At 40.2% G+C, this 27,321-nt stretch overlaps 1 protein-coding gene across 1 annotated transcript in view; it reads left to right on the top strand.

Annotated features, from left to right (window-relative positions):
- The window catches only part of LOC137291871 (galanin receptor type 1-like), an 81,884-nt gene that overhangs the window by 38,081 nt on the left and 16,482 nt on the right, over positions 1 to 27,321 (top strand). The window contains exons 2-3 of the mRNA XM_067823413.1: positions 9,497 to 9,620; positions 22,632 to 22,858. Of these exons, the coding sequence (XP_067679514.1) occupies positions 9,497 to 9,620; positions 22,632 to 22,858 (351 nt within the window). The remainder of the gene's footprint in view (positions 1 to 9,496; positions 9,621 to 22,631; positions 22,859 to 27,321) is intronic.

Below are 27,321 nucleotides of genomic sequence, written 5' to 3'. Positions count from 1 at the left end.
GGTTACATTGTGACATAAATTGTGGTGCCAAAATGTTTGATTACGAGGGGGCATACTAGAAAGGCACATGGAGGCAAATACATTATGACGCAATGCAAAAGTTGCACATTATCGTTTGATAAAGTGCTGTCGGCGCCTTTGATCTTTCACCGAGGCATCCTATAAACATCAATAACTGTTTTGTCGCACTCCAGTAATTAGATGGTTACTTGTGAATGTAGAATAGGTTTCTTTAACACCTTTACAATGTTATGTGAATTTGATGAATGAAGAGGAGTTGTATTCATTATATTTTTCAAATTTCGAAATGTTTTTTTTCTTGTGGGAGCTGACATTGTTCACTCCGTCAACGTATCAACTGCACGGCGAAATACCAACCATCTTGTAGACTTCTCATACGACTGTGGTGTGAAAGTCTACAAATATGCTAAAAAATACTTCTTGTCAATATGAGCTTTACGAGCAGCTAAGGCTCCACGATTCGCTATGCGAAAAATGCATGAGTGTGTCAGCAAAATGCAGTCATGGTTTCAAATACCGATTTGTTCTGATAGTATTTGAAGGTTTGTCAACACCCTTCATGAAAGTCCCCACTGTGCTTAACGTCTAAGACGTGCATCACTTCAGACTTTAAAACCATTTCAAACTGGCAGTCCGTGATATATCAGATGTCCTGTGTAAGGAAGTGTTAAACCAAACTCATCCAGTGTATCGGTAATTGGTTAACACGTGAGGCATCGTTCACCATTTACGTTCCTCCGTTGTCATCAACAGTTAAAACATCCACCTTCATCAAATATGAGATAATAAACGATAAGTTATTACACTGAAAATCAGTCTGGAATATTAATCATTGTAATCATCACTGAGCGAGATTGATATGTTTTTTCATTATCGTTGCTGCGTCCAATACTTGACAAGCCGTATAAATGAATGGATTTAATCTCAGATTCTTCTCAGAAACAGACGCTACAGGAGCACCAATATTAAATAGTTGTAGCAGTGATTGCCATTTCTCCAAGAGCCTGAATTGAGAGGAAGCGTCGTTGTTATTGTGCGTCTTGGTTCAATCAGTGGTCACTCTCTGTGACACCTGTCAGTGGAAATATCGGGGTCAGATTAAATATGATGCTGACGAGCGTCCTTCTATGTCACCGCCAAGGTTACTGGTTTCATTCATACTCCTTGGGATCTTGGTTGAACTTACTCTACTCACTGTTGGTGAATAGTAATCTGCAGGTTACGTAGAATTTACCATTAGTTGCGTAACAGTATCTTTGTCTTTCCTTTATGTGCGACCGATTGCTGCCTTGTGGCTGATTAAGGTGCTCAGAAAATGTGACTTATGCAAAAGTTGAACTTATGCGTGTTCGCAAATGAGAAAAAAAATCCTATATACGTAAAATGGTTATGCTTGATTACTTAAACAATATCCGACGCAACCCCAATCATACTAGTTATGACTGATAAGAGCAAAACTTCACGTCCACGTGTTCATTCGTTCGAATATTTAGATAGTAGTTTCGGATATCAAACAAAGACATTTGTCAGGTATGTGGAAAACGAGGAGTTTCAATCAAACACATCTATTACAAAAAAGGAAAGTTTTCAGTAAACACTCGCCAAATATTTGAGTTTTACAGATTGAAATTATTTAGGTTTTATGGAGACGTCTATGTTGAGAAAATGTATCACGATACTCTTTTGTGGTAGGTGTAACGACACGTATAATGTCAAAACTCTGTACATATGAATGTTTCCATCACGCATATTAAAGCAGATCGTCCTCTGTTCACATTTTTTGGCACGATCAAGCTTTTTCTTGTCATTGTGATTTCAGTTTCATAAGACTCTTGCCCAGTAATGATCGGAAAATGTGCAGGGCATTTCCTAATTTGACTCATCAGTGATCAAAATGATATTGGATGCAATTCCCAGTTTGGAATTGTATCACAGGCTCTCGTGTTTTTAGGCGAACAAGTTTTTAATTTTCACTTTCACTAGCCTTTAAGTGTGTGTTCCTCGGGTGCAAAATACACCCACCTTCTTGCGATCATCATGATGAACACAAGCATATGATGTTTTATCAGTTTTCATTTGTTCGTGGAAAGGGTTGTATCATATAATAGTCCAATCTCAGGACCAAACGAGGGGGTTACGGGGCAAGACTATCATGTTGAAAACCATGAACTACTTGGAGTACCAAAACGGGGTTCTTACTTTCACGCCAAAACCTGCTATGAGGATAACGTCTTTCAACAAAGACTGTGTGCATCACTCAGTAGTCAATGCAAGGCAATGTTCTTGCTGTAACAAACCAGTGGGTGTTAAACTGAATGAATGAATATTATTTAACTGCCAAAACAAATTTCAGCTTCGGCACATTAAGAAAATGAATGCTATTGAACATCTCATTTTGAACAGTGGCATAAATAAATCTACTTGTTTATTTAATTGTGTAACGATCTATATACATGTCGGTTTATAAGTCGGTCTGGGTACGAGGAATAACAGCCAGCGAGAGGGGAGCATTTCAGTTATATCATGGTTGTATCAGTGTGGTATGTGAGCTATGAAGGGCTTTTGCGGCCTTTAATTGTAACGTCACAGTGCGACATGACGGGACATACCCGCCGCCGTGTTTATTTTGAAATCAGGTTAATAGCAGCCAGACCAATGGGAAGTCCGACATCCCGCAGTGATCATGTCTCTGCCCCGGGCATATCTCCTTCAATACGAGGCACTGAAGCTCACGTAATGTAAATCCGGTATTCACTCAGGAGAAAGGAGAAACCTTTTATATGGCAAGACACTTTGTTTACAGTGTGTATAGGCACTTGTCTGCTAATAGTTACAATACCACAGACGTTTCTTTGTCTAGAGTGAGTGTAATATGCTTAAGATGCCGGATACTCGGTGCGCGTCCTCTGTTCTTTGAAAGATAAATTCTTCAAGTTTACTGAAAACGTCTCATACTATGTAACTCTTGACAAGAAAAAATGCAAATCAAACGCTTTCATGTAAACTGCCTAAGAAAACGCTGACACATTTCCAGGCAACTACTTTGAGAAAGAATGTAACAATTTTAAGCCTTAGACTTTCTGTGTATGTATCTCCTTTAAGAATGATGAGAGAACATAATTATTATATTGATTAGAACTATGTTAAGTGTTGTCCAGTTGAATGGTTATGCCTATACTATGTTTATTTTAACATACCAGAGACAGCACCAGTCCATAATGCCATTTCAAGACGTCATGTCTATTTTATATGAAATTTATCGTGTCGTATCAATTAGTTTAATAAAGAGGTTACTTGTAGATTATATGTGTATATAAAAACTGTTAGAACGTGTGTCACTGTGCACGCATTTTTCTGTTACTGCTACTATGACACTCTGAAATTACTTAATTTCGGTTAGCCAGTGTGAGGCAAGCTTCATAATATCCTCGGGCTGCGAATGTTTGGCTGGGAACTGATATTCATAGCTCGATCTGCAGCCTTGTGTATCGCTTCAGGAGCCAGACGGTTCCGGGTAATCAGAGCAGTGATCTGGAATATCGATATCACTTTTTCCTCAACAAATCAGTTACACATCTTGCAGCATGTCTCCATTTATAAAATGTAATGTTTTTGTTTTTTATTTAGTTTTTAGTTAATTTGCTTTTAGAATGTGTCTACCAGCGAAAGTAGTGTGTACATGTTCCATGTGTTTATTAGTCTGAATATGTGTTACTAGTCTAACAATATTACAGGAATAGTCATACGGATGACATTGCGTATACTTAGCGCTAGCGACAGCGAAATGGTCGTATACATGTGTATATTAAGCCGTACCAACAGCAGAACACGGATGCTACATATTTATATTTAGCATTAATGAATGTGGAAAAGACATTCTGTATGTATCTGTGAATCAGATATTGTTATCATGGAACATTACACCACGTGTGTATTTAGCAAAACGGATTGTCGACAACTCATTGTGATATGTGAGCATCTAAACTATTTTTTATCCTTTTGTCCACTCAATGTTCCCACATATACTTTGGTATATCGACACATGGCTATGCATCTATACATATGTATTTATCACAACGAACCACACCATGTAACATGTAAACATGTATGTAGCTTTGCTCTTGATCATGACAGTTTCTAGAGATTTGTGGCACACATGGGATCTCCCTTCGTAAGTAACGTTGTTTGAAATATACCTCTGGTGGGTACCCTAATAGGATCAAGTCACACAGTGACCTTCCAGCAGCTCACAAACAGCTTAGTTTCTACTCTCCCCAGGGAGCTGTACATGAATAAGTGCGAGGGCTCAGTGACCCACTGTAGGGGATGATAATTAATCATAGCTAAGTACCACAATGAGTATGGCGTTTTGCCCTTTGTATCCTGCTTGTTATTATTCATATTACTTACGGTTGACTCTTTCGACACATCTAGTATCAACGGACACATGCAGTTTGTCTAAAACCCGCGGAGGCAATACGTTATGCTTTAGGAAATACACATCTGAAAATCAAAACTTTCTCATATATATGTGTTTTCTGATATTAAACATTAACCATTAACATCACAAAGTGCTATAGCTACGTTCCGTTGCAACATGACATTTCTTGAAGTCGTTACATCTCGAAATCATTGTTGCCAACATCCAGCTACGTGGTAAGAGTTAAGTGGTTCATGTGGTTATCAATGGGGGAGTCTTTCTTTTATGTTCTAGCTCGCTTTGAGATTAGTCCATGACTCAGAATTCCATATATTGTCGAAACGGGAACGCCGCTGGTTTACATTTGAATCATGTGATTGTCCAACATGATGAATACTGCACAGAATCAATCCGCGATTTATGACTGAAATTTTTGTAGGTGTGAGCAGCTATCTGAACAAATATTACGAGTTTGAAACTTTCCACCCCCGAAAGAATCTATTAGAGGTTCTTTGCTTTGAAGCTACGTACGTGAACATCTCTGGCTCCATGCTAGCACCACATGTTTTATTCAAAAACCCCACCTGTCAACAACGTTTCAAACAACAGGAACCCTAAAACAACCTGTAGTAATCAGTCCCTTTTTAAAAAATCACATGCTGTGCAACACTCATCTCTAGAGAGCTATCAAACTTGATTCTGTTTTATTACAAAGGACACACGTCCGTACGTTCTCCATATCTTTGTGTCATTTCTTTCGTCTTGGGAAATCAGATATGCGTTGAATATGGTCTTTGGTGTAGTGGGTGGGCTCATCATGACATACGGTTACGGAAATATTTTATAATGAAAACCAAGTTTAAAAGAAATATATCCATAAAACACATTTCCTTAAGAGGGTTTTAATAATAAATACCTTTCTAACTGTGTTTTAGAATCTACAATAGAATTCAGTGTGATTTTTACATTTTGTGATTATTCTTTGGAATGAATGCATACATAACGTCACCGCAAAAATAGTACTCCGTCTTCACTATTTTACATACAAAATCAAATTGTGGAAATATCTACATTTACATGCATCACGTGTCAAACACATTAATGATTAAAACTTAGTAACGCAAAATGTAACCAGTCTTCACTATTCTACAAGCAGAATCAAAATCCAATCCCTTAATAATTGATAAGCGCATCGACATATGAAAATATCTACATTTACATACATCACGTGCCAAACAAATCAGCATAGTAACTCATATTGTGTAAAAAGTCTTCAACGCTTTTTAAATCTAAACATTTTCTGAAATTGTACATCCAAACCAAAGACACATTTGATATGTTTTATCTAAACACTGGCTCTAAACACGTGAAATAAACTATCATGTCACAGGCTGTACATCTGGTCTCGAAATGTGGATAAAGTGACTGTGTAAACGATATTGAAACTGAGTGTGCAAGTCAGAGCCACGTACTAGCATGACATATATCACAATAATTTGGAACACACTTGATGCAATATACCTGTGACAATATGACAGATAGATAAGGCAAGTAATAAGGACCAACTTCTAATGTTCTAATGGCATGTTAAGTTGCCTGTTGTTTTCAACCCTGAATCGATCATGGCTAGAAATGGTCTTCAGTAACCCATACTTGTCGAGAGTTGGTCACGCTTACTGACTTGTTTGACACAAGTCATCGGATCCCAGTTGCGTAGTGAGCGAGTGAGTTTGGTTTTACGCCGCTATTAGTAATATTCCAGCAATATCACGGCGGGGAACACCAAAAATGGGCCTCACATATTGAACCCGGGTTTTCGGCGTGACGAGCGAACGCTTTAACCACTAGGCTACCCCTGCTCCAGCGGCACTGATGTCCATACTGTTGATCATTTGAGGGTTTCCTGGTCCAGACCGGCATATTTACAAATCGCCGTCGTATGGCTGGGATAATGGTGACTGTGGCGTTAAACAACAAGCAAATCAAAACCTGTTGGTTCCGTTAGTGTATCCCTATGACGTCGAATAGTGTGATTTCTATCACATGGGAAACAGAGGGTGACGTTGAAAGCACGTCTGATTAGTACGACTGATTCCTGATATGCATAGCTACATGTACTCCCTTACAGCAAAAGAAACAAACAAAACATGTACAGGAAATAGTTTCTAAAGGTACCTGTACATTGAAGTTTAAGTTAAGTAATCATTCGATCACCGTAGGGTACATTTAACACCTGCTGGGCATCATGCATGTGTTCGTAATACTTTTCTGTCATTGGTGTTCATGCTGTTGATCACTGGACTGTTTAGCCCAGACGGATAGCCGCCTTATAGCTGAAATGGTGTTGAATGCGGCGTTAAACTAAACTCACTCACTCTTAATACTTTTCACTCGCTTGGATCATATACACCCTCTAGATGGTAAATATGTCTAGCTGAACCACTGACAGTCCCAGATTAAATGCCATGGACGACGAAGGCAATAACGCAATGCACCCCTTTTGTATTCAGTTGAAGACAAGTATTAAATACATCGATGATTGAAACCTGGAGCCAGATGCTCTGGTAAAGGGTACGAGAAGGGGGAAATGACCACAGATATATTCGGCCTCATCATAACTCCGTGCGCAATAGATTAATAAATATTCATAGTTGTGATTCATAGAGGAAGGGAAACGACAGGTTGTTGTTCAGTAATTACGTTTCTTACTATCGCAGAGTTTATTTATACAAGAGCTCAGGAACGTCTATCACTCTAACAGTCGATATGTATTCGTTATTGAATGAAACTCGTCCTGTGCTCAAATGTGTAACATTACGTTCCCTGTTCCCAATACAAAACAGTTTGGGAACTCGAATCAATGAAGGTAACAACTCGACTGGGAATCGTGGCCAAGTGTGTCTGGATAATGCCAGTATTGGCCACTTGAACAAAACCCAGTCCTCTTTTGAGTCCCCAAAATGACATTGGCCATCACCTCTGTTACATAAATATCAGTACAAAGTCTCAGCCTGGATGATGTAATCAATGAAAATGCCGTTGGTTGATGGGAAGGGATAATATTTGATCACGGATAACACTAAGGTGGATCAACATATCGTGGGCCTAGGGTGTAACTGGATCATTTATCAAAATATTCCAATTGATTCTGGCAACACGGAGATTTTAAAACGACATATGCCATATCGGGGATCGCTTTTCCAGGCTAAATTACACAAGAACGTCAACAATTATTAATGGCTAGGACAGGCAAAAAATACGGAATTGAAGGATTTTTATAGATCACAACGTTGTGAAGGAACATAATTTGGAAACATATGCATATTGTAAGACTGATGAATGACAAGCCGGACCATTACGTTTACCATCGTTACCGTCGGTGTACATGTACATGATGTATAACTACAGCGCGTTTATCCGTTATCCGCCGAAAGAGGTTCCATCCCTCACACAGTCAACCACTCAGCCACTCAGTAACTCGCGCCTCCACTCAGGTACCCCACAACAAAAACAGCCTCTTCATTCAGTCGTAATGACAGAGGTACAACCTGGGTCCTTATTCTCTTTGATCGTAGCCAATGTGTTAAGTATGGTTTAAGAAGTTCGTAGGTCCATGAAGGTTTTGAGAATACTTACTACCGGGTTGTGTCAATTTTACCGAATTGTAAATATCTGCAGCAAGCATTCCACTGTTTTTATCAAACCTTATTGCCATCCTTCATAGTAGACACTGTGAAAACCTGCTTGGAACTATCACAGACTTTGCCATAACGCTTAATGGGAAATGAATATTTGAAAGTACAAGTGTTCCTTTATTCTTTTCCAGGTTTCTTCATAAACATTGTGGTTCAAATTCTGGAAATAAGAACACTTTTCCTTTCATGTTTCCTTTTTCGCCTCTATGAATATATTTCATTTATTCGGTTTATTAATTTACTCGGTCCCAAATGTTAACCATACGGATTTCGGTTTGCTTTCGTTCAGAATTATGAGCATTTTGTATTTTGATTACCAAGGCAGAACGTTTATCTTGATTCAGACCTATTTTAACAAAAAAGTGCACCTGTATCAAATATTCTCTCATTCACATGGAACGTGGGTAAAGTTGGATGTTAATATTTCAGAGGATCAAAAAACAAAACCGATATTGACGTTTCTGAGTTGCAAGAATGTTAACCAGGCCTGTTCTGGATTCCTGGTGTGAGTTCATGTATAATGCAATGCAAGGTGTAATGGTACTGGAATCTCGTTAAGATAGCTTGTTTTTTTGTATGTTCGTAATGGACCAGCTGTTGCACCATTTTCATTCACAGACAAATGCAATTATCAGCATATCCATAGCAGGTTATATTGCAACATTCATATTGTTAACCTGCCACCGAAGACACTATCATTCCTATAAATCATTACTTGCATATGGTTCGTTGTATTGTGTATGTGAATATTCCAAAACAACATGAGACACGCATTTGGGTCAATTCCCTTGAAAATTGGAAACTGACATTTGGGTAGATGTTTGGCTCACCAAATAATCAAAATCAGCAATTCATAGCTAAGAAAAAGAATAACTGTGCTTCATGTAAAGCTCAATAAACAATATTTTATTCATAAACTAAACAATGTACTTTAAAGTCGTGATTCACAAAGGGCACGTGTATATATTTGTTGAGGGCGTAATACTCGAGTTTCTTTGTCAACGTGAATAGCGCACCAGGTGCATACAAAATACAACTTTGTTTATAGCAATTACCAATTACCCAAGGTCTCTACTTTTCCTTGGAATTCTGCTAAAGGAATGGCCCAAAACAAAGTTATTCATCGACATACTGTATGTCAAGCGATGCTATCTATACCTTTGCCACATGCCAGTTGTCCACTCTGACAGCAAGACAACCATATTTGGTCGGTGGATCATGGATAGTATTCCCGTATGTGAAATCAAATTCTTTCACACATATTTCATTAAAAGGTTCATGATACTTCCCATCATTATCTTGTTCACATGGCAACCCAACTGCTCATTATTGAATTGATTTCTTAAATTATATCTTTTAGGTACATTGTCATCGTCCACCCAATGAAGGCTCGAACTTTGTGCACCTTGGGAAATACCAAAAAGATACTACCCTGTGTATGGATAGTTGCAGTTGGATTATCTGCCCCTACATTCCATGTCATGGTAAGTACCATTTTGGGAAAAACTTGGAGATCACCGAGTATCATCTGAGAGGAAAGCCAGGAGTAATGCATATTGGGAAACCCAAGTGTACCGGTATCGTTGTGGCAAACTTAGAAACACAATCGCGGCAAAACCGGATTAAGACCTATGGCAACAGGTTTTGGTACGCCCGAGAACATGCGCCTTAGACGAATGTACGTATATTTAGCTAAAAGCGGCGAGTTGAACTCAAAATCTCTTCTTCCATAAATTCGCATACGTAATCTCCCATGGACCTATATAAACGCTAACCAAGTAAACATTAGCACATAAAAAATATTTAAAGCCAACTCTCATTTGTCTTTGTCCGCCTTTTTAGTTATTGCATTGCTTGTTAAGGGCCATTTGACATAGGTGGGGCTTTTTCCTTTGCGCTCATTTAATTTGATGATGGATTAAATTGATTAAAAAGGTCCCCGTCGGGATTAGAACCTGCGAAATCTGAACATCAGGCTAGCATTTGTTTCTTTCTTCCATAACGAGAAAGAATGGAATTATAGATTAAATGTTATAGCTCCACTAGTCATGATTAATCGGGACATGGTCATGAAAGGTAATGCTTGTGTCTGTGAATGATGAAGTTTACTGAGTCAAAAAAGAAACTTCACGTTCTTTCTTCAGGGCACTATAAAAAAGCAAGAGATAGTAAGATGATGAAATTATCCAAAACATGGGTATACAGAATGTCAAGTCACAACAATAAATATTCGAAATTTCTCAGTTTAATATTGTGTATGGTCACATCGCGCATTCACCAGTGCCAAACAGCGTCTCCTCATCGAGTGCCTGATGCTTGTGAATACGTTGTTGGGATTCTGCGCCATTTCTCTTGCAAGGCAGTGCCAAGTTCCTTCAAATTCTAAGATTGGTTCCTAAGCCTTCTCCCAATTGCACCCCACACGTTCTCTATTGGATTTAGGTCTGGGGACCTCGATGGCCAGTCCAAGACGTTGATTTCAGCGTTTTGAAGGACATTTATTGTCAACATCGCAGCCGACCGTTATCGTGCTGGAACTGTACACCTGGGCCATGAGCCGCCATGAAAGGTTCAGGGGTGAGCACTTGGTCGCGGTAAGCAGCAGCTGTGAGGTTTCCACGGATGACCAGAAGTCGGGAACGGTTGTTCCCACAGACAGCACCCCACACCATGCAACTTCCGCCCCTGAATCTGTCGACGTCCTGTACAGAACATTGGGCATACCGTTCGTGACGTCGTCTCCAGACTCTGTGCCTGCCGTCAGCGAATATGAGGGTAAACCTGGATTTATCGCTAAAGACGACTCGATTCCAGTCTCTCTGGGCCCATCGGAGGTGACGTTGAGCCCACAGCAGACGTTGACGTTGACGTTGACGAAAAGGCGTCGAAATTGGCCCACGACATGGACGTCGAGAATGGAGATTGGCAGTCCGCAACCGATTTCGAATGTTCTGTGAGGACAGTCGACCTCTAAACATCTCAGCCCTGGTTCGTGTAGCCGGCAGAAATCTGTCACGTAGGTGACGTAGGACGATTTGAGGGTCATCTGACGTCACACGTGGACGACCCGAACTTGGGCGATCAGAAGTGGTACCAGTTTGTTCTAGACGACCTCGCAAGTCATACACAGTACGACGGTTGCATCCCATTGTGACGTCAATAACTGATCTTCCCGCTTGCAACATGCCAAAGGCGCGTTCACGTTGCACATTTGACAATCGTGGCATTTAAAGTACCGTTAGAACTGTGGTTTAAAAGTGTGTTTTTTCCAATATTTGAAGCCAATGCAAACACGTAAAAAATGAAGAAAGCTTCGATGCGAAGATCACGTGATCGACTGCACGTGCAAAACCTGATTTGGCATAACGTCATTTGCACGACGAATGGATGGGTTTGAGTGGGTTTTTCTAACGTTTTTCTAGAGTCGCAAGATAGGGATGTATCAGAGAAAACTTATTCATTATTTTTAAAAATGTCATTTTGTGAAGTTTCACCCCCCCCCCCCACACACACACACGCACACACGCACGCACGCACTTCATCGCAGCTCCACACAAGAAGTATTGAGTGAGTCGGTACAATAAGATTCTCATGTTAGGTCTTGGACATAGATTCCATTGCCAAAATCCCCAGAGAGATACACGTGCGGAAGGCTTAAGGAACACATTACATCATCTGGAAGCGCCCCAACATACCTCTCACATTCAAGCACATATTTCATGATATTCTTATCAAAACATTTATCAAAATATTTTCGGCGTAGGAACATTTATATTAACCATGATTTCAATGTGTTAAGAACTAAATGCCATTACGTCTATTCCATAACTTGTTGGTACATGGGACGCTGGTAGATACATATGGGATGAAGATGCACGGAGGAGTGGGTCCCTACATCCTTGGGACGTTCCTAATTCATCTGAGAGAATGTTTTTGCCTCAGCACATAGTGCACGTGCTCAATACACACAGTTGTCAGCCACCTGCAAACTACTGTTACAGGTGCCAGCTCCACTTGAAACCAGCAGAAACTTGAACCTTGCCATTCATTCGTATTTGCTGTAGATACAAATTGTTGTCTCGTTGACGTGAATAATTGACTAAACACAATATGTGATATATTAGCATTAAGTAAGGCCATATCAATGCAGTTTTTTCGATTGTTCCAGGATTTCTTGCCAGCTGAAAGACAATATCAGGAGTTGGTGTTTGAGAATTGTACAACCTGATGACATTTTCAATCGAAATAAAATCTGAACATCTTCCGAAACTATTTTACTTCTGTAAAACTCTTGAAACGACATAAAACATGCTCGACCCCTTTATAATTTGGCCTTGCAAATTTAAGTATGATTAACCTCAACATTGTCGTCCTCACAGGCGTTTGTCGAAGTTATATACTCAAGCAGGCAATAAATGCGCTGAAACGCCTGATAACATCATGAAAACCCTTCCCTGGCTAGTTTTACTTGGAACCAATGGGCAATGAAATAGGTGGACGTTATGTCACGTATATTGTCGATTGCTAACCTCTCCAATCAATTTCCTTGTTTTCCCAAAATTCTGGAGTTAGGTTATGTGAGTACATTCGATTTGAGATTTTTTAAACACATATCAAGGTTGACAGATAATATAATAAACACAGTACATAGCTCAGTTCTACAATCTCTATCGACAGGTCCTGCCAAGGTCTGTATGCGAATTGGTCGTCAGAAAACCAAGCTTGTCGTAAGAGTCGACTAATAAGAACTGTTGGTCAAGCTGCTGACTTACTTGATGCCATCATTGAATCTCATTTGCAAAGTTCAAAACACATGATATTACTTATCTTGTGAAGGATCGATTATGAACCGGGCATTTTTAGTTTTAAACATCAAATACATATATGATGTAAAGGATTCTACAGTCAGTAGACGGCAAATTAACTGTGAAAATTGCATAAACGACCCCTGATAATCAGTAGTGAGTGAGTGAGTTAATATTTAACGTCACATCGGCAGTATTGCAGCCATATCGTGCCGAGAACATTCTTGAAAAATGGTAATCAGTAATGACATCAGGTATACATGAAAAGTGTAAACATACCAGGATACTTCCATTGCAGTGATGGTTACGGAATAAATGAGTGTTCTTAATTTTTACCAACGGTTTGGAGAGTTGTACATGCATTTGTGTATATCTTTCAGAACAAAAGATAGATTTGTAAAAATGCATAGTTCAGTAGTGTATGAAACACGCAACAGAACCCATGCAAAAGAACAGAATAAATAATAGCAATATGTATGAAGCACTACGTACTATTCTCATAAATACAGAATGCTGGGTAAGTTCCATGCACCCATGCGTTTTGCAATGACGCTCATGAACTTAGCCCGGCTATCAAGAGTGAGTGAGTTTTGTTTCACGCTGCACTCAGCTATATGGCGGCCTGTAAATGATCGAGTCTGGACCAGACAACCCAGTGATCAACAGCATGAATACCGATCTGCGCAATGGGGAACCGATGACATGTGTCAACCAAGTCAACGAGCCTGATCCCGTCAGTTGCATCTTACGGCAAGAATGATCGTATTTTGTGGCAAGCATAGTCGCCTTTTGTGGCAAGCATGGGTTTCTAAATTACTCCGCGGAAGAATGGTGAGTTAAACACTATCGAATGCGTTTGAGTGTTGTACTACTAAAACAAGTATATACTCATGATTTATCACAACCGAATAATCGAATCTGCTTTTAACATATATTTGGTATAGATGTGGGAAGGGTTTTGTCGCTTCTATTAGTTCTTACCTACGTTTAATTTCGTTTTATTTCAGTTGATAAATTACCTTTTGTCTGCACGTGCGAGTGAAGGGTGCCACCGATGGTACAGGGTTCACGAACACCTGGCGTCCACTTTTCAATAGCGATTTATTAACACAGACTCGGATGTGAATGGTTTGTTCCGAACGGCAATGAACTGAGGTGCCCAAGCCCACTGAAGTCTAACCCGTACCTTCATGCTCTAGCAGCAATAGAAGAACTAAATGTTTACCATACACCTAAATACTATCATTTCCCAAATCTGTTGCCTAACGAATAATTTAGAATATGTATCAATGCTTCAAAGAATGTTTGTACCCAAGTTTGCACAATATCTGAACCTCACAAACATGTTTGGCACATGCTCCGACATCACTTATCTCGAAAGGAAATACGTGATCAGAAGGAAAGGGTCATGTTATTGATATTGTGTCGTTTCAGTGCCTTAAAAACACTGACTTTGATTTGATTTTTTAAACGGAGATTAGAGCAAATCGATTGAATATTTTCATATTTGTGAATTAATCCTTTCTGACGCAATCTTCCGGTAAGTGTAAATGATATTTTAATATCTGATAATGTTTTGAACAACTGTCGTGATTTCTGGATTCCTTAGCAAAAGTATTAATACGTTAACTGGGTAAGACTTGTTCGTATTGACTATGTCATGAACGCTTGTCAAGCCACAATTCGTACGCCAATAACTCACGCCTTAGAGGCTGTTGTGAACAACACCAACTGCGTGCGTCTCCTTACTAATTACAAATGTACAGCGTGCACGATTTTTAACCTGAAAAGAAATCTGTGCAACACAGAAATGAATTTGAATTTATTAATTTTTCTTGTTTAAAATTAATGGAACATATCTTGATACCAGCATCGAACGATAATGTCATAAGAGACATGTTGTCATGGACGTAATAGAACAGCTGAAGCTTTTGCTGAAAAGGTAACCATCGCTTAGAGCTAACCATGGTTTGTCTCTATCAAATGATCATAACACACGTGCAAACGCGCAATTCAAAACGGTATAAGCTCATTCTAGTCTGTTTCAGTTCACGACAAGTTATACTTTGCAGATATATACAGATGGTAATCACAAACAACCGATTGCTATCAGGGGTGATAGGTAACTACCAGACAACACTGAATCAATAGCATTTGACGCTAGAACATATGTGTGAGTGGGTCGTGCAACCCCACTGCAGAACAAGCGCCACCCGAAATTCAGCTTGAACTGCCACAGTGGGCGACGAATGCTAGTCATCTTATAGCAGCCAGAGTAAGTGTCATCTTACTTTCAGATAACCCAAAAGAGCAACAGTTACAATCACGGTGACGGTTGCCCTTTAGGATTGCAATCGATAGTGTACGAAATGTGAAATAATCCTTTATTCTAAAGTTTGGAGGGTAAAACCAGAAAGTTAATCCCAATGTGCATCCAACGATTTTCAAGATGCATGCAGCTGCTGGGGACAAAACAACAGTGCGTCATTCACGGTGTTCACAATCTTTTCATTTGATTAATCGTCGCATCAAATAATGTTATGACTGCATGACTAATACTACTCTGCGACGGAAGAGGGTTTCAAGGGAATTTTGACAAGCAACTTCCTTCTGACATTTAAATCATTTGGCTGACGCTGCTGTGTTTGATACTTTCACTTTTTTGTATAATCCACAAGAGTATCAAGGTTGACTTGCTATGACAGATTTCAACGGATCTCACACACATTGATGGGTCCTTAATATCCTTAGAGTTTCTATATTGAATGATAGAGGAATTAAAAATGGGGAAAACCATTTTAATCATTCATTTGGGATCAGTTTGGTTTAACGCCGCTCTGTGTATGTCAGTATTATTATCACGTATCAGATTTATGTGTAATGAAATGATGTTTCAGCTATACTGAAATGCTGTTACATCGGCTTTTAATTCTTACTGTTATGCGCAGTATTGACTAATGCACGTTAAACGTCAACTTCAGACTCCACCGAAACTTCATTGGTTCACTAGGGTAGCCGCATGGTTAAGGTGCCCGCTCCTCACTGGATTTCCAACATGGGTTAAGTGTGTGAACAATGGGGAATGCTCTGCATATGGAGGGGATATATAATCTTTTTTTTTATTCCTCCATGGTGAAGAGTACAGAAAGAAAACAGTATTTTTTTCCGCAGAGAAATGTTTGAATATCATTCACAACTCCACTTCATAAATCACTTTGGGAAAATCAGTTAGTCAGTTACTATAGCTGTCAGTTATATTCTGCAGGTTCAAGTGGTACAAGAGGCGGTATTGTCATTGGTTCGATTCTCCAAATGGGTACAGTTTAGAAAGTCTATTTCTTGTGTGCTGTCGTGAAAGTGCGGAGTAAAATAACAATACTCTGTCAGTATAATGACAGAAACATTACCGGCATTAATTACATTATATTCTTATCATGTTATGTAGCTCTTGGATGCAGTCACTCATCTTAAAACGGGCCTCCTGCCTTGCTTGTGACAGTAGAAGCAATCATACTTTTACATTGACGTCGTTCGTAACAATTATGAGCAATACTGGCTAATACATGGCTAATTTCTACAAAACCGGAAAAAGCGGTGCTTCCGGATGAAGAGCGAAAGGAAATGAAGACACCGGGAATCATCTCATTATGCTGGTGGAAGACAGGCTCTACGTAAACGTTGTGAAATGTGAACGAAGCCATGAACCATGCCGTCACGCTTATACAACACCGAAATCATAAAAATAACTGATAAGCAATTTTGACACACACGAAGTCGGTTACATGATTTCATCTATAGGTAGTACAGTTCCAGCAGGACAATACACAATGAAAGTTGATTGGCTTGATAATGAAAGTCAGATGTCACTATACACGGATTACTGGGCTGAACATGGAAGTTCCTGTTAAGGCTTACCATCTTGGCCCTACAAGTTTCTGTTCACTGTGTGCCCAAAACATTATTTTGGTTGCCTGTTTGTAGTTTACATTGATTTAACAGTGGTTTACGGATGTCAGCAGGAAGATATTTAATCAAGAATGACCATTGATGAAGCAAAAAATGCACATATGTTCAATGTTGATTACAGCCAAGGAGGTTTTGTCAAATCATTATTTCCCCGAAATCAAGTCCTTGAGCTTTATGAAAAATGAACTTAAGTTGCATGTCCACGAAGACTGATTAAGTTCTTCATGACTCAACAGTCATTTGCAAATTCCAGATGACATGCCCCCAATCAAAGTGTCATTTTGGATATTCTTTGTAGAGCGCAAGGCCAGTTCACGAAGAGTGTCTGTTTGTGACTTCTGGAGGTGTGCACATCTTACGACTATTTCTTACCGTCTCCAGTATATAAGAAGGTGGACTTTAAGAGCTGCCCTTGTTTCTCTGGTTACATTGATCATTGCCATCTTGGAAGAAATGCCCTCGACCAGTATAGGATGAAAAGGGCATGTAGAGCGTTTAGCAGCAGAATGTTAACAGGAGGGTGCCGTCCGGTGCAAGTGGAAGGGGGTATTGTCGTTTCTCTTTCGCTGAAAGACAAATTTGCAGTTGGAAGGGGCATTGTCTCTTCTCCGCCGCAGCGATCCCAACCCGTACATTTACTAATCCCCAACGGCATCACGTTGTTTGTTTTTCTAATCCCTCTTTCTAGGGTTTCTCAGAACTGTCCGTATACCTATCCCGAAATGGCATAAGTTACAACTGAATTATTCTTACAATTTTGTCATCTGCTTCCTGAAAGATAAATATGCAATGGGAAGGGGTATTGTCTTTTCTCTGCCGCGTCGATTCCAACTCATACATTTACTAATCCCCCACGGCATCATTGTGCTGTCATGCAGGCGACATTGACATCGGCGTTACGTTCATCAACACCTGTCCAAACACGACCACAGCTACTACGGCAGTCGGTGAACCTGGATTCTTGAGACGAGAACTCCACCGTGTCTACTGTGGATGCATCACAAGCGTGGACTTTGATGTAGTGAGCAGTTAAACCTGAGATTATTCGTCGCCATGGAGGACATATGAAATGTATTTCGAAAGGTCCCCCCGGAAACTCTAAATCCGGTGGTACCGTGAAGGTTGTGGGCATTTTTGCTCTCTTTTTATCATCGATTCCGTAAAACCTCCGCCGTGATGGGACGGGTGTTGTTGATCTCGATAAGGGCGCGATGGCCACGGCGCCTTATTTGACGCATGTCGTTAAGTTTGCTAATCACAGGCTGTATTAAGTGTATTGACTGCGATGCCTTGACGTGTGCCAATCATGAAACACGCCTTTAAACTTTGTTAATTATGTTGCTAATGAACACAAAATGATGACTGGTGTAAAGGTCGGCAGTATTGTTTTCGATGACACTTTCAGGAACAGAATTAAATCAAATTACACCCCCAACACGCGGTACACTCCCTGTGTACTTGCAGAGGGAGAAGGTATATGAGTATTGTCTGTGTGACTCTCTGCATGTCTATCTGTCTCTGTGTGTGGGGAGGGGTTACGAATGAGTGTGCGTGTGTGTTTCTGTGTGTGTGCGTGTGTGTGTTAGTGTGTGTATGTGTGGTGGTGGTGGTGATGAGGGTGGACTGTTCTTTAGGGATATCCTGTCGCCTATTCACCAGGCAGAGATGGGTATCGTGGGCACGTTGTTGTTGTTTCTAATCCCTCGTTCTAGTGTTACTCAGAACTGGTCGTATACTTATCCCGAAATGTCAAACACATTATTGAATTATTCATACAATTTTGTCATCTGTTTGCTGAGAGACACATATGCGAGTGTGTCTAATGCAGTATAATGAACGCACAACGAATGTGTTTGCGGATCAAGAAATATATAGATTTCATTTGGAATATTTGTTTCTGTCTTTAAGATAGACTGAATAATTCATATTTGCTACTGCTCACCCACCTTGTTCCCTACTTTGCTTTACACCTGAAAATCCGGGTTAGAATAGCATTTAGTAACACATGCTTGTAGGAGGCGACTCACGTGATCGGCTGGTCAGGCTCGCTGGCTTGGTCCCAGCTGCTTAGATCGATGCTCATGCTCAAGCTGCTAATCACTAGATTGTCTGGTCAGGACTCGATAATTTACATACCGCCGCTATGTAATAATCATGGAATAATGATGAGTCCGGCGTTAAACAACAAACGAACAACAACAACAACAATAAGAACAAAAACAACCTATCCGTTTTACACGAAGCATTTGAATCATCCTATTAAACATTATGGGTTGCTCACTGGTCACGAGGAGGGGCATGAATTGATGTAATCTCGATGAATAGGAACGGAAGCAGCAACAATTATCAAGCGTACATCAACCTATGTGTCCCGAGGGACCAGTGAACAACGAACACGCCAATGTTAATTTTGAACAGTTTGAAGCATGAGTATCGGATCATACTCTTCAGCCAACCCGCGTGAATCCAGCGATTCGAATCTTGCATCTTGTGTTTTTACCGCAACTCGACGCGGTGTAATTCACCTTCTTAATATTCACAAATACCTGATTTGAACGTTTTATCAAAATTTATTTCATATAGGAATGCATGGCAAATCATTTCGTAGCCATCGCTAAATTTTGCAGACGTTGGAAGAAAAACAGATTTAGATTTATCTCCCTTCCATTGATTTTCATTCGCAAAAACATCGGTAATTTCCGTGCATCATGCGTGATTCAGTGTTATTCAAGATACAAAAGTACTACCACAAAGTACCGAATGAGTTGCCATTGGCAGTGGGGTAAATTGCAAAGTACCTCGGTTGCAAGTGGGATACACTGATAATAATAGATGAGCGCTTAGCCAATCTGAAAACGACGCATATATGTGTGAGGTAAGATAGAGAATATTGCAGAGCATATGTAGGACGAGGAGATCCAACCCTGTTGTAAGGAACACATATCGAAGTATGTTTTCTGAACCTTGCTTAGACCGCACAGTACTTATGCTGTCGCGTTTCACGCAAAGGTTAATGTCTTCAAAACGTCCAACTCTGGATATCCTCCAACATCAACCTTACCGTCGTGGTATACTCAAACAGATGTACGTAAAGTACGTCGAAAATCCTACCTCACACATTCGATAGGGCCAACAGCGAAGTACCTGTATTTGAAACATATGCTGATAAGCCTTACTTCATTTCGACCAGCTTTCAGACAAAACCATCAGCATTTCTACTGGCCATCATTTCAATTACTTACACAATGAGGCAAAAAGGCACTCGATTCAACTTTGCCCAAAGCGATTCGAGCAATGCCAACCAGCTGTCAAGTGCACTGCTTTATTGTCACTTGTTTGGCCTTCAGTTCCCACTTTCCCCCACTATCAGTATTAGATATCTGTCATTTAAATTGTTTTGATTTAAATTGCCCTGCTAAGAAAAGCGATGTCTGCCAAAACGTCACCCTAAGCTTTATTCGGTAGGCTTTTGGTCTCCTCCACATCGTCTGGGATTGGCAAGAAGCAGTTGCATTTAGTTTTTAAGAGCCAAAGCCTTCTTTCAATATAGCTTCATAAAAGATTGCATTGAGATATTGAAGTTAGAAATAACAGTAGAAAGCCTCAGTTTGATGCGCGATATACTGTTACGAAATAGTATATTATCTTCAGTTGAAAAATTTAATGATAATTGTTATGTCAGGAACGGCTCACCAAAGCATAAATACAAAACATGTGTACAAAATGTATCCAACATAGGCCATTCTGATTTCAGCAGAACAAACTGGAGACACTAAAAATATGGAAAAGGAATAACTACGTGATGTACTTCTGTTAATTTTCCACTTTGTTTGATTTCTAACTGAGCCTTTTAAATCTTTCCGTGGTCAATCGTGCAGTACATGTAATCTCATCAAAGGATTCAAACCGGTTTCTCGTTTTCCAGCTGCACATGTTGAGACTGGTTCAGAAGGTCAGTTGCATTCCACGGATATGTTCCATGGTTGAATTGTTATAATGTTGAGATACCTGATATGCAACCATTGAGGATTTCTTGGGACGCATTTAAAAATAGCCAGTCAACATTTATCATGACACCTTTTTTCAGAGAACGGACACAAGAGTTTCTACTGTTGCAATGCTTCTGATGTAATGTGAAGCAGGACACGAGCGCCATTATTTGTCTGATACAAATAAACCTTAATCCGTTTAGAGGACTAAACATTGCACTCTCGATGTTTGCTTCCCTTTAAATTAGATCTTGACTAGAGCGTTTACATTCTAGGATCCGAGCTGTGTATGAACCATCTACTCTTTAAATTTAGATGATATTTATCAAAATAACAAGAACAGTTGTCGACACAACCGTCTGATTCGCGCCTCCAGCTTTGAGTAGTCCTCTATTGCAAATACAGACAAGCAGCTTCAAAGTTGGAAAATTAAATCACTCCGTCACTAGATTCTCCCTATTTTCCTACAATCTGAAAATCAGCCGACCTAAAGGTTTTAAATAAATACGAAGAGCCGACCCCTTATGTAATTACCACACATATCTTCGTCTTCCTAACCAGGGAATAGAGACGTTATGTATTCAACGAAAAATATGCGCGCAGGCAAATAATTATTTGTCTGTCATGACGCCCCAGAGAAATAAAAAATACGGTTATGTGTAAGAGAATCATGAACATACAACGTCCACATCCGAACATTTTTAGTTACAACGACCCTCCGAAACGGATTCTGTTGTGCGCAGAGGTCAAAACAGAGGTAAACACTACACAAAGTTATTACACACAGTCTGTGAAGTACTGAAGTGGCAAGGCGCCTATCACGGTGAGGGCCCGGGTTCAGTCCCCGGTGATAACACCTAGGTTCGGGTCTTCAGCTTGGCACATTTGTGTAGTATCCTTGACAAGATACTTAACTCCACATTGTCTCAGTTCACCCAACTGTAAAGTGGTGCCCCTGGTCATATGCTGGCAATGTGAGTGTTTAGGTCATTGCGCCATACAGGTAGTATGACCATACAGTGTCCATACTAGCTATTCTCCAAACGTTCGTAGCCCTACGAACTTCTTAAGCCCATTCTTAACATATTGGCTACGATCAAGGTTAAGAATTCTTAGGGGTAGCAACGTTTCGCGAATACGGGCCCAGGGAGTGGAAAAGGTATCGGATAGTAATATAGTGTCCTATGATTGGATAGTAATTTATGTAGCACCGTGAGCAAGCAATGTACCTGGATAATAGTGGATATGAGCGCCTTATAAGCGGACTATCACTGTTACAGAATGAATGTCAGCGATGTCACAAAGTGTTAACAAATACAGCTGGACTGACATTATAGAACCGACTCCATTCTGTTCATATCATCACATAGGATAGTATGACTTGGTGTGTGGTTCCTTAAAAATTTCACTCCTTGCCAAATCCATATCCGATTCACTGTCCAGACTGAGCGAATCGTACCCCGCTAGATCCAGTTTGTGATGAGGAATGACCCTTGAGAATGAGTGATTTTTCCCTTACATCAACATAATAATATTTAGTAATGATAAAAAAATGATAAACAATGCTTTTAAATATACTTTCAACTATTCATTGGCTGAGTAGCTCAAAATTAATTTGCGAGAATCTCCTTTGCCTGTCTTCATGAAAGAAAAAATAAAACAGAAAGAAACAAACAAAATTAACATAGAAATCATATGATATATATATTACTAATTTTGTGATTTTCCATTTCAGAATACGGTGCGAATGACCTATTACGATAACGACACAACTGTGATGATAATTGTATGTGGGGACACCGGCGTGCAGACTGAAGACAGGCTTATTTTTAGTGTATACCAGTTCATCGCCATGTTCGCCGCACCCACACTAATAATGGTGTTCTGCTATTTGTTCGTCATCCACGTGCTATGGATTAGTTCACGGCAGCTGCTCAACTTGACTACACCTATGTCAGAAAGGTATTTAAGTGCTAAAGGTTAAGTTAGACAAAATATTTATTTGGTCGTTCGTGAGTTTATATTTGAAGATAATTGTGCAAGCATGACTTCAGACTCTTGAGTGTATCTCCACCGTCTCGGTGCGCATGATAAAGTGGTTGAAATTTTCCGCTTGTGAAGGTACTTGGAAATTTTAACGGAGGATAATTTGCAAAGTTTTGTGTGGGATGAATACATTGTTGATAGTGATGTCGACAGTCATCTGTTGTGCAGACGTTAATCTATGCGGGCGCACCGGCCTTCCAGACGCCTTGAAAAACTATTGATTATATTCCTTATACAGATTACCGTATATCCTCAGTATGTACATTGTCAAACATTGTAATGGCACGATTTAATATAGATGAAGAAGATAATGTTACACTTCGAGGCATAATTCAAACTTTCCGATTACTCGAGCTTGTCGATTTTTCAACACTAAAAGTAGTCTTCCTAATTTGCTTGAAAGGATTGTTGTTTACACGTTAAGACCGATATCTAGTTACATGTTAATGATCACTGCTATCATGCACTCCAATTCCTCTAGCAGCTGTCTTATCTGTGTATGTAAGAAACCTGTTTTAGTTGAAATTAAGGAGGGGCGTTTCTTATTCTTTGTAAAACTGCAACGACAGCTTGTGCATTTGATGCTTTATCATGTATTTTGCCGTGAAACTTAAATTGCAGTTCAGACAAATGAGATCTTGCAGATGTAAAGTAAAAGAAGTCTGGTTTAGAGGCTTGAGGCAGATAACTCAAGATAACTAACTTGCTTACATTAGCAAATCACTGTAGTGATGTCCCTTATGAGCAGGACAACTGAGAACAGTTGAAGCCATCGTCTATATTTAGTGAAATTGGGATCCATGACTTCGTTTACAGAATATAACACCCACGGGTATTTCATCAGAAGCTAGCCCATATCGAAACTCTTTCTCGGGCCCCTCTACTTCATGGATCCTCCAGCAGGAAATTTTACCACCTATCATTAATGCAGCAAAGGAGCCTCTGAAGCATATCTGTCGACCAATGGTTAGTTTTAGAAGGAAGTCTTTCTGAACGAGCACTTCATCGAGTTCATGAGTCAAGAAGAATACCAACCGTTCATCTAGTCCTTCGATTGGATAAGGCTGGTTCGCCTGAAGAAAACTCACTGCTGCTTAGCAGTGATTTTTCCCTTGAAGTCGCCGCCATTGTGTGATTTTGCATCAAAACGTGGATGTGAAACAAATTGTTGAGCGAGTTGGTCAGTGGATTTACAGAACAAAATTTAATACAGAATGGGAAGCACTGTAACATTCTTTGGGATAGGTCCATATGCAGCTGACAAATCTGGGACTCGTTTCAGAGAGCTATTGTAGTGGTACGACTGTCGTAAGGCTATGTTACTGTATAGGAGGTACGACTGCTTAGCAATGATTTTCCTTTGAAATCGCCACCATTGTGTGATTTTGCATCAAAGCGTGGATGTGAAACTTATTGTTTAGCGAGTTGGTCAGTGGATTTACTTCACAAATACAGAACGGGAAGCACTGTAACATTCTTTGGGATAGGTCCATATGCAGCTGACAAATCTGGGACTCGTTTCAGAGAGCTATTGTAGTGGTACGACTGTCGTAAGGCTATGTTACTGTATAGGAGGTACGACGGCTGTAAGGCTATGTTACTGTATAGGAGGTACGACGGCTGTAAGGCTATGTTACTGTATAGGAGGTACGACGGTCGTAAGGGTGTGTTACTGTATAGGAGGTACGACGGCTGTAAGGCTATGTTACTGTATAGGAGGTACGACGGCTATAAGGCTATGTTACTGTATAGGAGGTACGACGGCTGTAAGGCTATGTTACTGTATAGGAGGTACGACGGTTGTAAGGCTATGTTACTGTATAGGAGGTACGACGGCTGTAAGGCTATGTTACTGTATAGGAGGCACGACGTATAGGAGGTACGACGGTTGTAAGGCTATGTTACTGTATAGGAGGTACGACGGTCGTAAGGGTGTGTTACTGTATAGGAGGTACGACGGCTGTAAGGCTATGTTACTGTATAGGAGGTACGACGGCTATAAGGCTATGTTACTGTATAGGAGGTACGACGGCTGTAAGGCTATGTTACTGTATAGGAGGTACGACGGTTGTAAGGCTATGTTACTGTATAGGAGGTACGACGGCTGTAAGGCTATGTTACTGTATAGGAGGTACGACGGTTGTAAGGCTATGTTACTGTATAGGAGGTACGACGGTTGTAAGGCTATGTTACTGTATGGAAGGTACGACGGCTGTAAGGCTATGTTACTGTATAGGAGGTACGACGGCTGTAAGGCTATGTTACTGTATAGGAGGTACGACGGTTGTAAGGCTATGTTACTGTATAGGAGGTACGACGGCTGTAAGGCTATGTTACTGTATAGGAGGTACGACGGCTGTAAGGCTATGTTACTGTATAGGAGGTACGACGGCTGTAAGGCTATGTTACTGTATAGGAGGTACGACGGCTGTAAGGCTATGTTACTGTATAGGAGGTACGACGGCTGTAAGGCTATGTTACTGTATAGGAGGTACGACGGCTGTAAGGCTATGTTACTGTATATGAGGTACGACGGCTGTAAGGCTATGTTACTGTATAGGAGGTACGACGGTTGTAAGGCTATGTTACTGTATGGGAGGTACGACGGCTGTAAGGCTATGTTACTGTATAGGAGGCACGACGTATAGGAGGTACGACGGTTGTAAGGCTATGTTACTGTATAGGAGGTACGACGGCTGTAAGGCTATGTTACTGTATGGGAGGTACGACGGCTGTAAGGCTATGTTACTGTATAGGAGGTACGACGGTTGTAAGGCTATGTTACTGTATAGGAGGTACGACGGCTGTAAGGCTATGTTACTGTATAGGAGGTACGACGGCTGTAAGGCAATGTTACTGTATAGGAGGTACGACGGCTGTAAGGCTATGTTACTGTATAGGAGGTACGACGGCTGTAAGGCTATGTTACTGTATAGGAGGTACGACAGTTGTAAGGCTATGTTACTGTATAGGAGGTACGACAGTCGTAGAGCTGCGACAGCTTTGTGAAACGGGCTCCTGATCTTTTCCTTTTTTGTGAACTCAACAAAATAACTTGTGTGTAATAATTGCTTTCCAGGGTGAGCATTGTTATCTTGGTTTCACTGACCAGTGTGATGATACCAAGGCGGTTCACAACATTCAGGAAAATGTATTGGCAAGGTGTCTGTATCCCAAGTTCTCAGTTGTAGCTGTGCCTCTCCTTGGCCGGCACTGGGGAATCTTGACATTCTCTGGACATGTGGCGAGTTGGCAAGTTCCTTGAACTGATGATAAGAGTAACCAGTACCACAGTACCAGGATAATCCGAACACTTTTTGCAGCCTTTGTATTTTTTAAATTATAAAACTAATAATAAAACTATTGCGAAAAAATATCATGTGCCAACTACCACCCGGGTTAGCCTTCTTCCAGTATACAAAGTAACAACGTAGAGATGGTATTTGCACAGAGTATTAATATAAGAATAGTAAGAATATTTTGAACACATCCGAACTGAACGGAAAAGAACTTTCATTACAGTGGAAGCTGTCAAAATCGGCATCTGTCTAATCCAACAAGTTGTCAACCCCGGCATAAAATCCAAGTCCCTTCTGTGGCTTCTACATTTTTCATCAGCTCTACAATCCGGCACATTCTCAGAAACGAATTATTTCCTCAGTCCCAATACGTGCCGTATTAGACGGCTTCTACTGTACTCTCAGGCCCGTGCCATATGAAGTTCTGTGTGAAATATCATTTATTGCATGGATTTTACCACTGTAGTTTTGGAAACGTACCTAACTACGGCTCTAACGTGAGCTAGCCGTATAAAGTCGAGGTAAGAACAAGCTGATCTTCAAGTCTATCGATCGTTTTTACTAACAATTAACTTAGAGAGTGGCAAATGTACAAAAGACGTGACTCTAAGTTAATGTAGAAATTTTCATTTTTGTGACAGGTTGTGATAATTGTAAGAATTGTCTACAGAAAGTATGAGATTATGAATGTATTTGCTGATAACATTTTATCCCAATACGTTACCGAGTACACTCGATTATACAGTGGTGTTATTCCATGCTTCTCTTCTATATGGGAGAGAGGTATGTGAACTCTCTTGAATGGAATACGTCAAAAGAGTAAATGTACCTCCAGATAAATTCTTATCAATTTGTCCTCAAAACCAAATTCAGGAGAACGCTTCTTGAGTGGGCGAGAGCAACAAGATGGAAAGGAAGGTCGTGATTAAATGTCACAGTAATGACGTGACATCGTCACGAGTCTGGTCAATGTATGCATATCTGACAGAACAGCATATTCGCGACCAGCTCCAGCCACGAAAATATGAATGTGTGCCATGCACGTGGTGATCTTGTCTGTCAACACTAAACTCCTTGATT

The sequence above is a fragment of the Haliotis asinina genome, chromosome 7 (assembly GCF_037392515.1).
Source record: "Haliotis asinina isolate JCU_RB_2024 chromosome 7, JCU_Hal_asi_v2, whole genome shotgun sequence".
NCBI classification, from domain to species: domain Eukaryota; kingdom Metazoa; phylum Mollusca; class Gastropoda; order Lepetellida; family Haliotidae; genus Haliotis; species Haliotis asinina.
The sequence above is the reverse complement of the archived record's forward strand: the minus strand, read 5'-3'. Positions and strand labels throughout refer to the sequence as shown.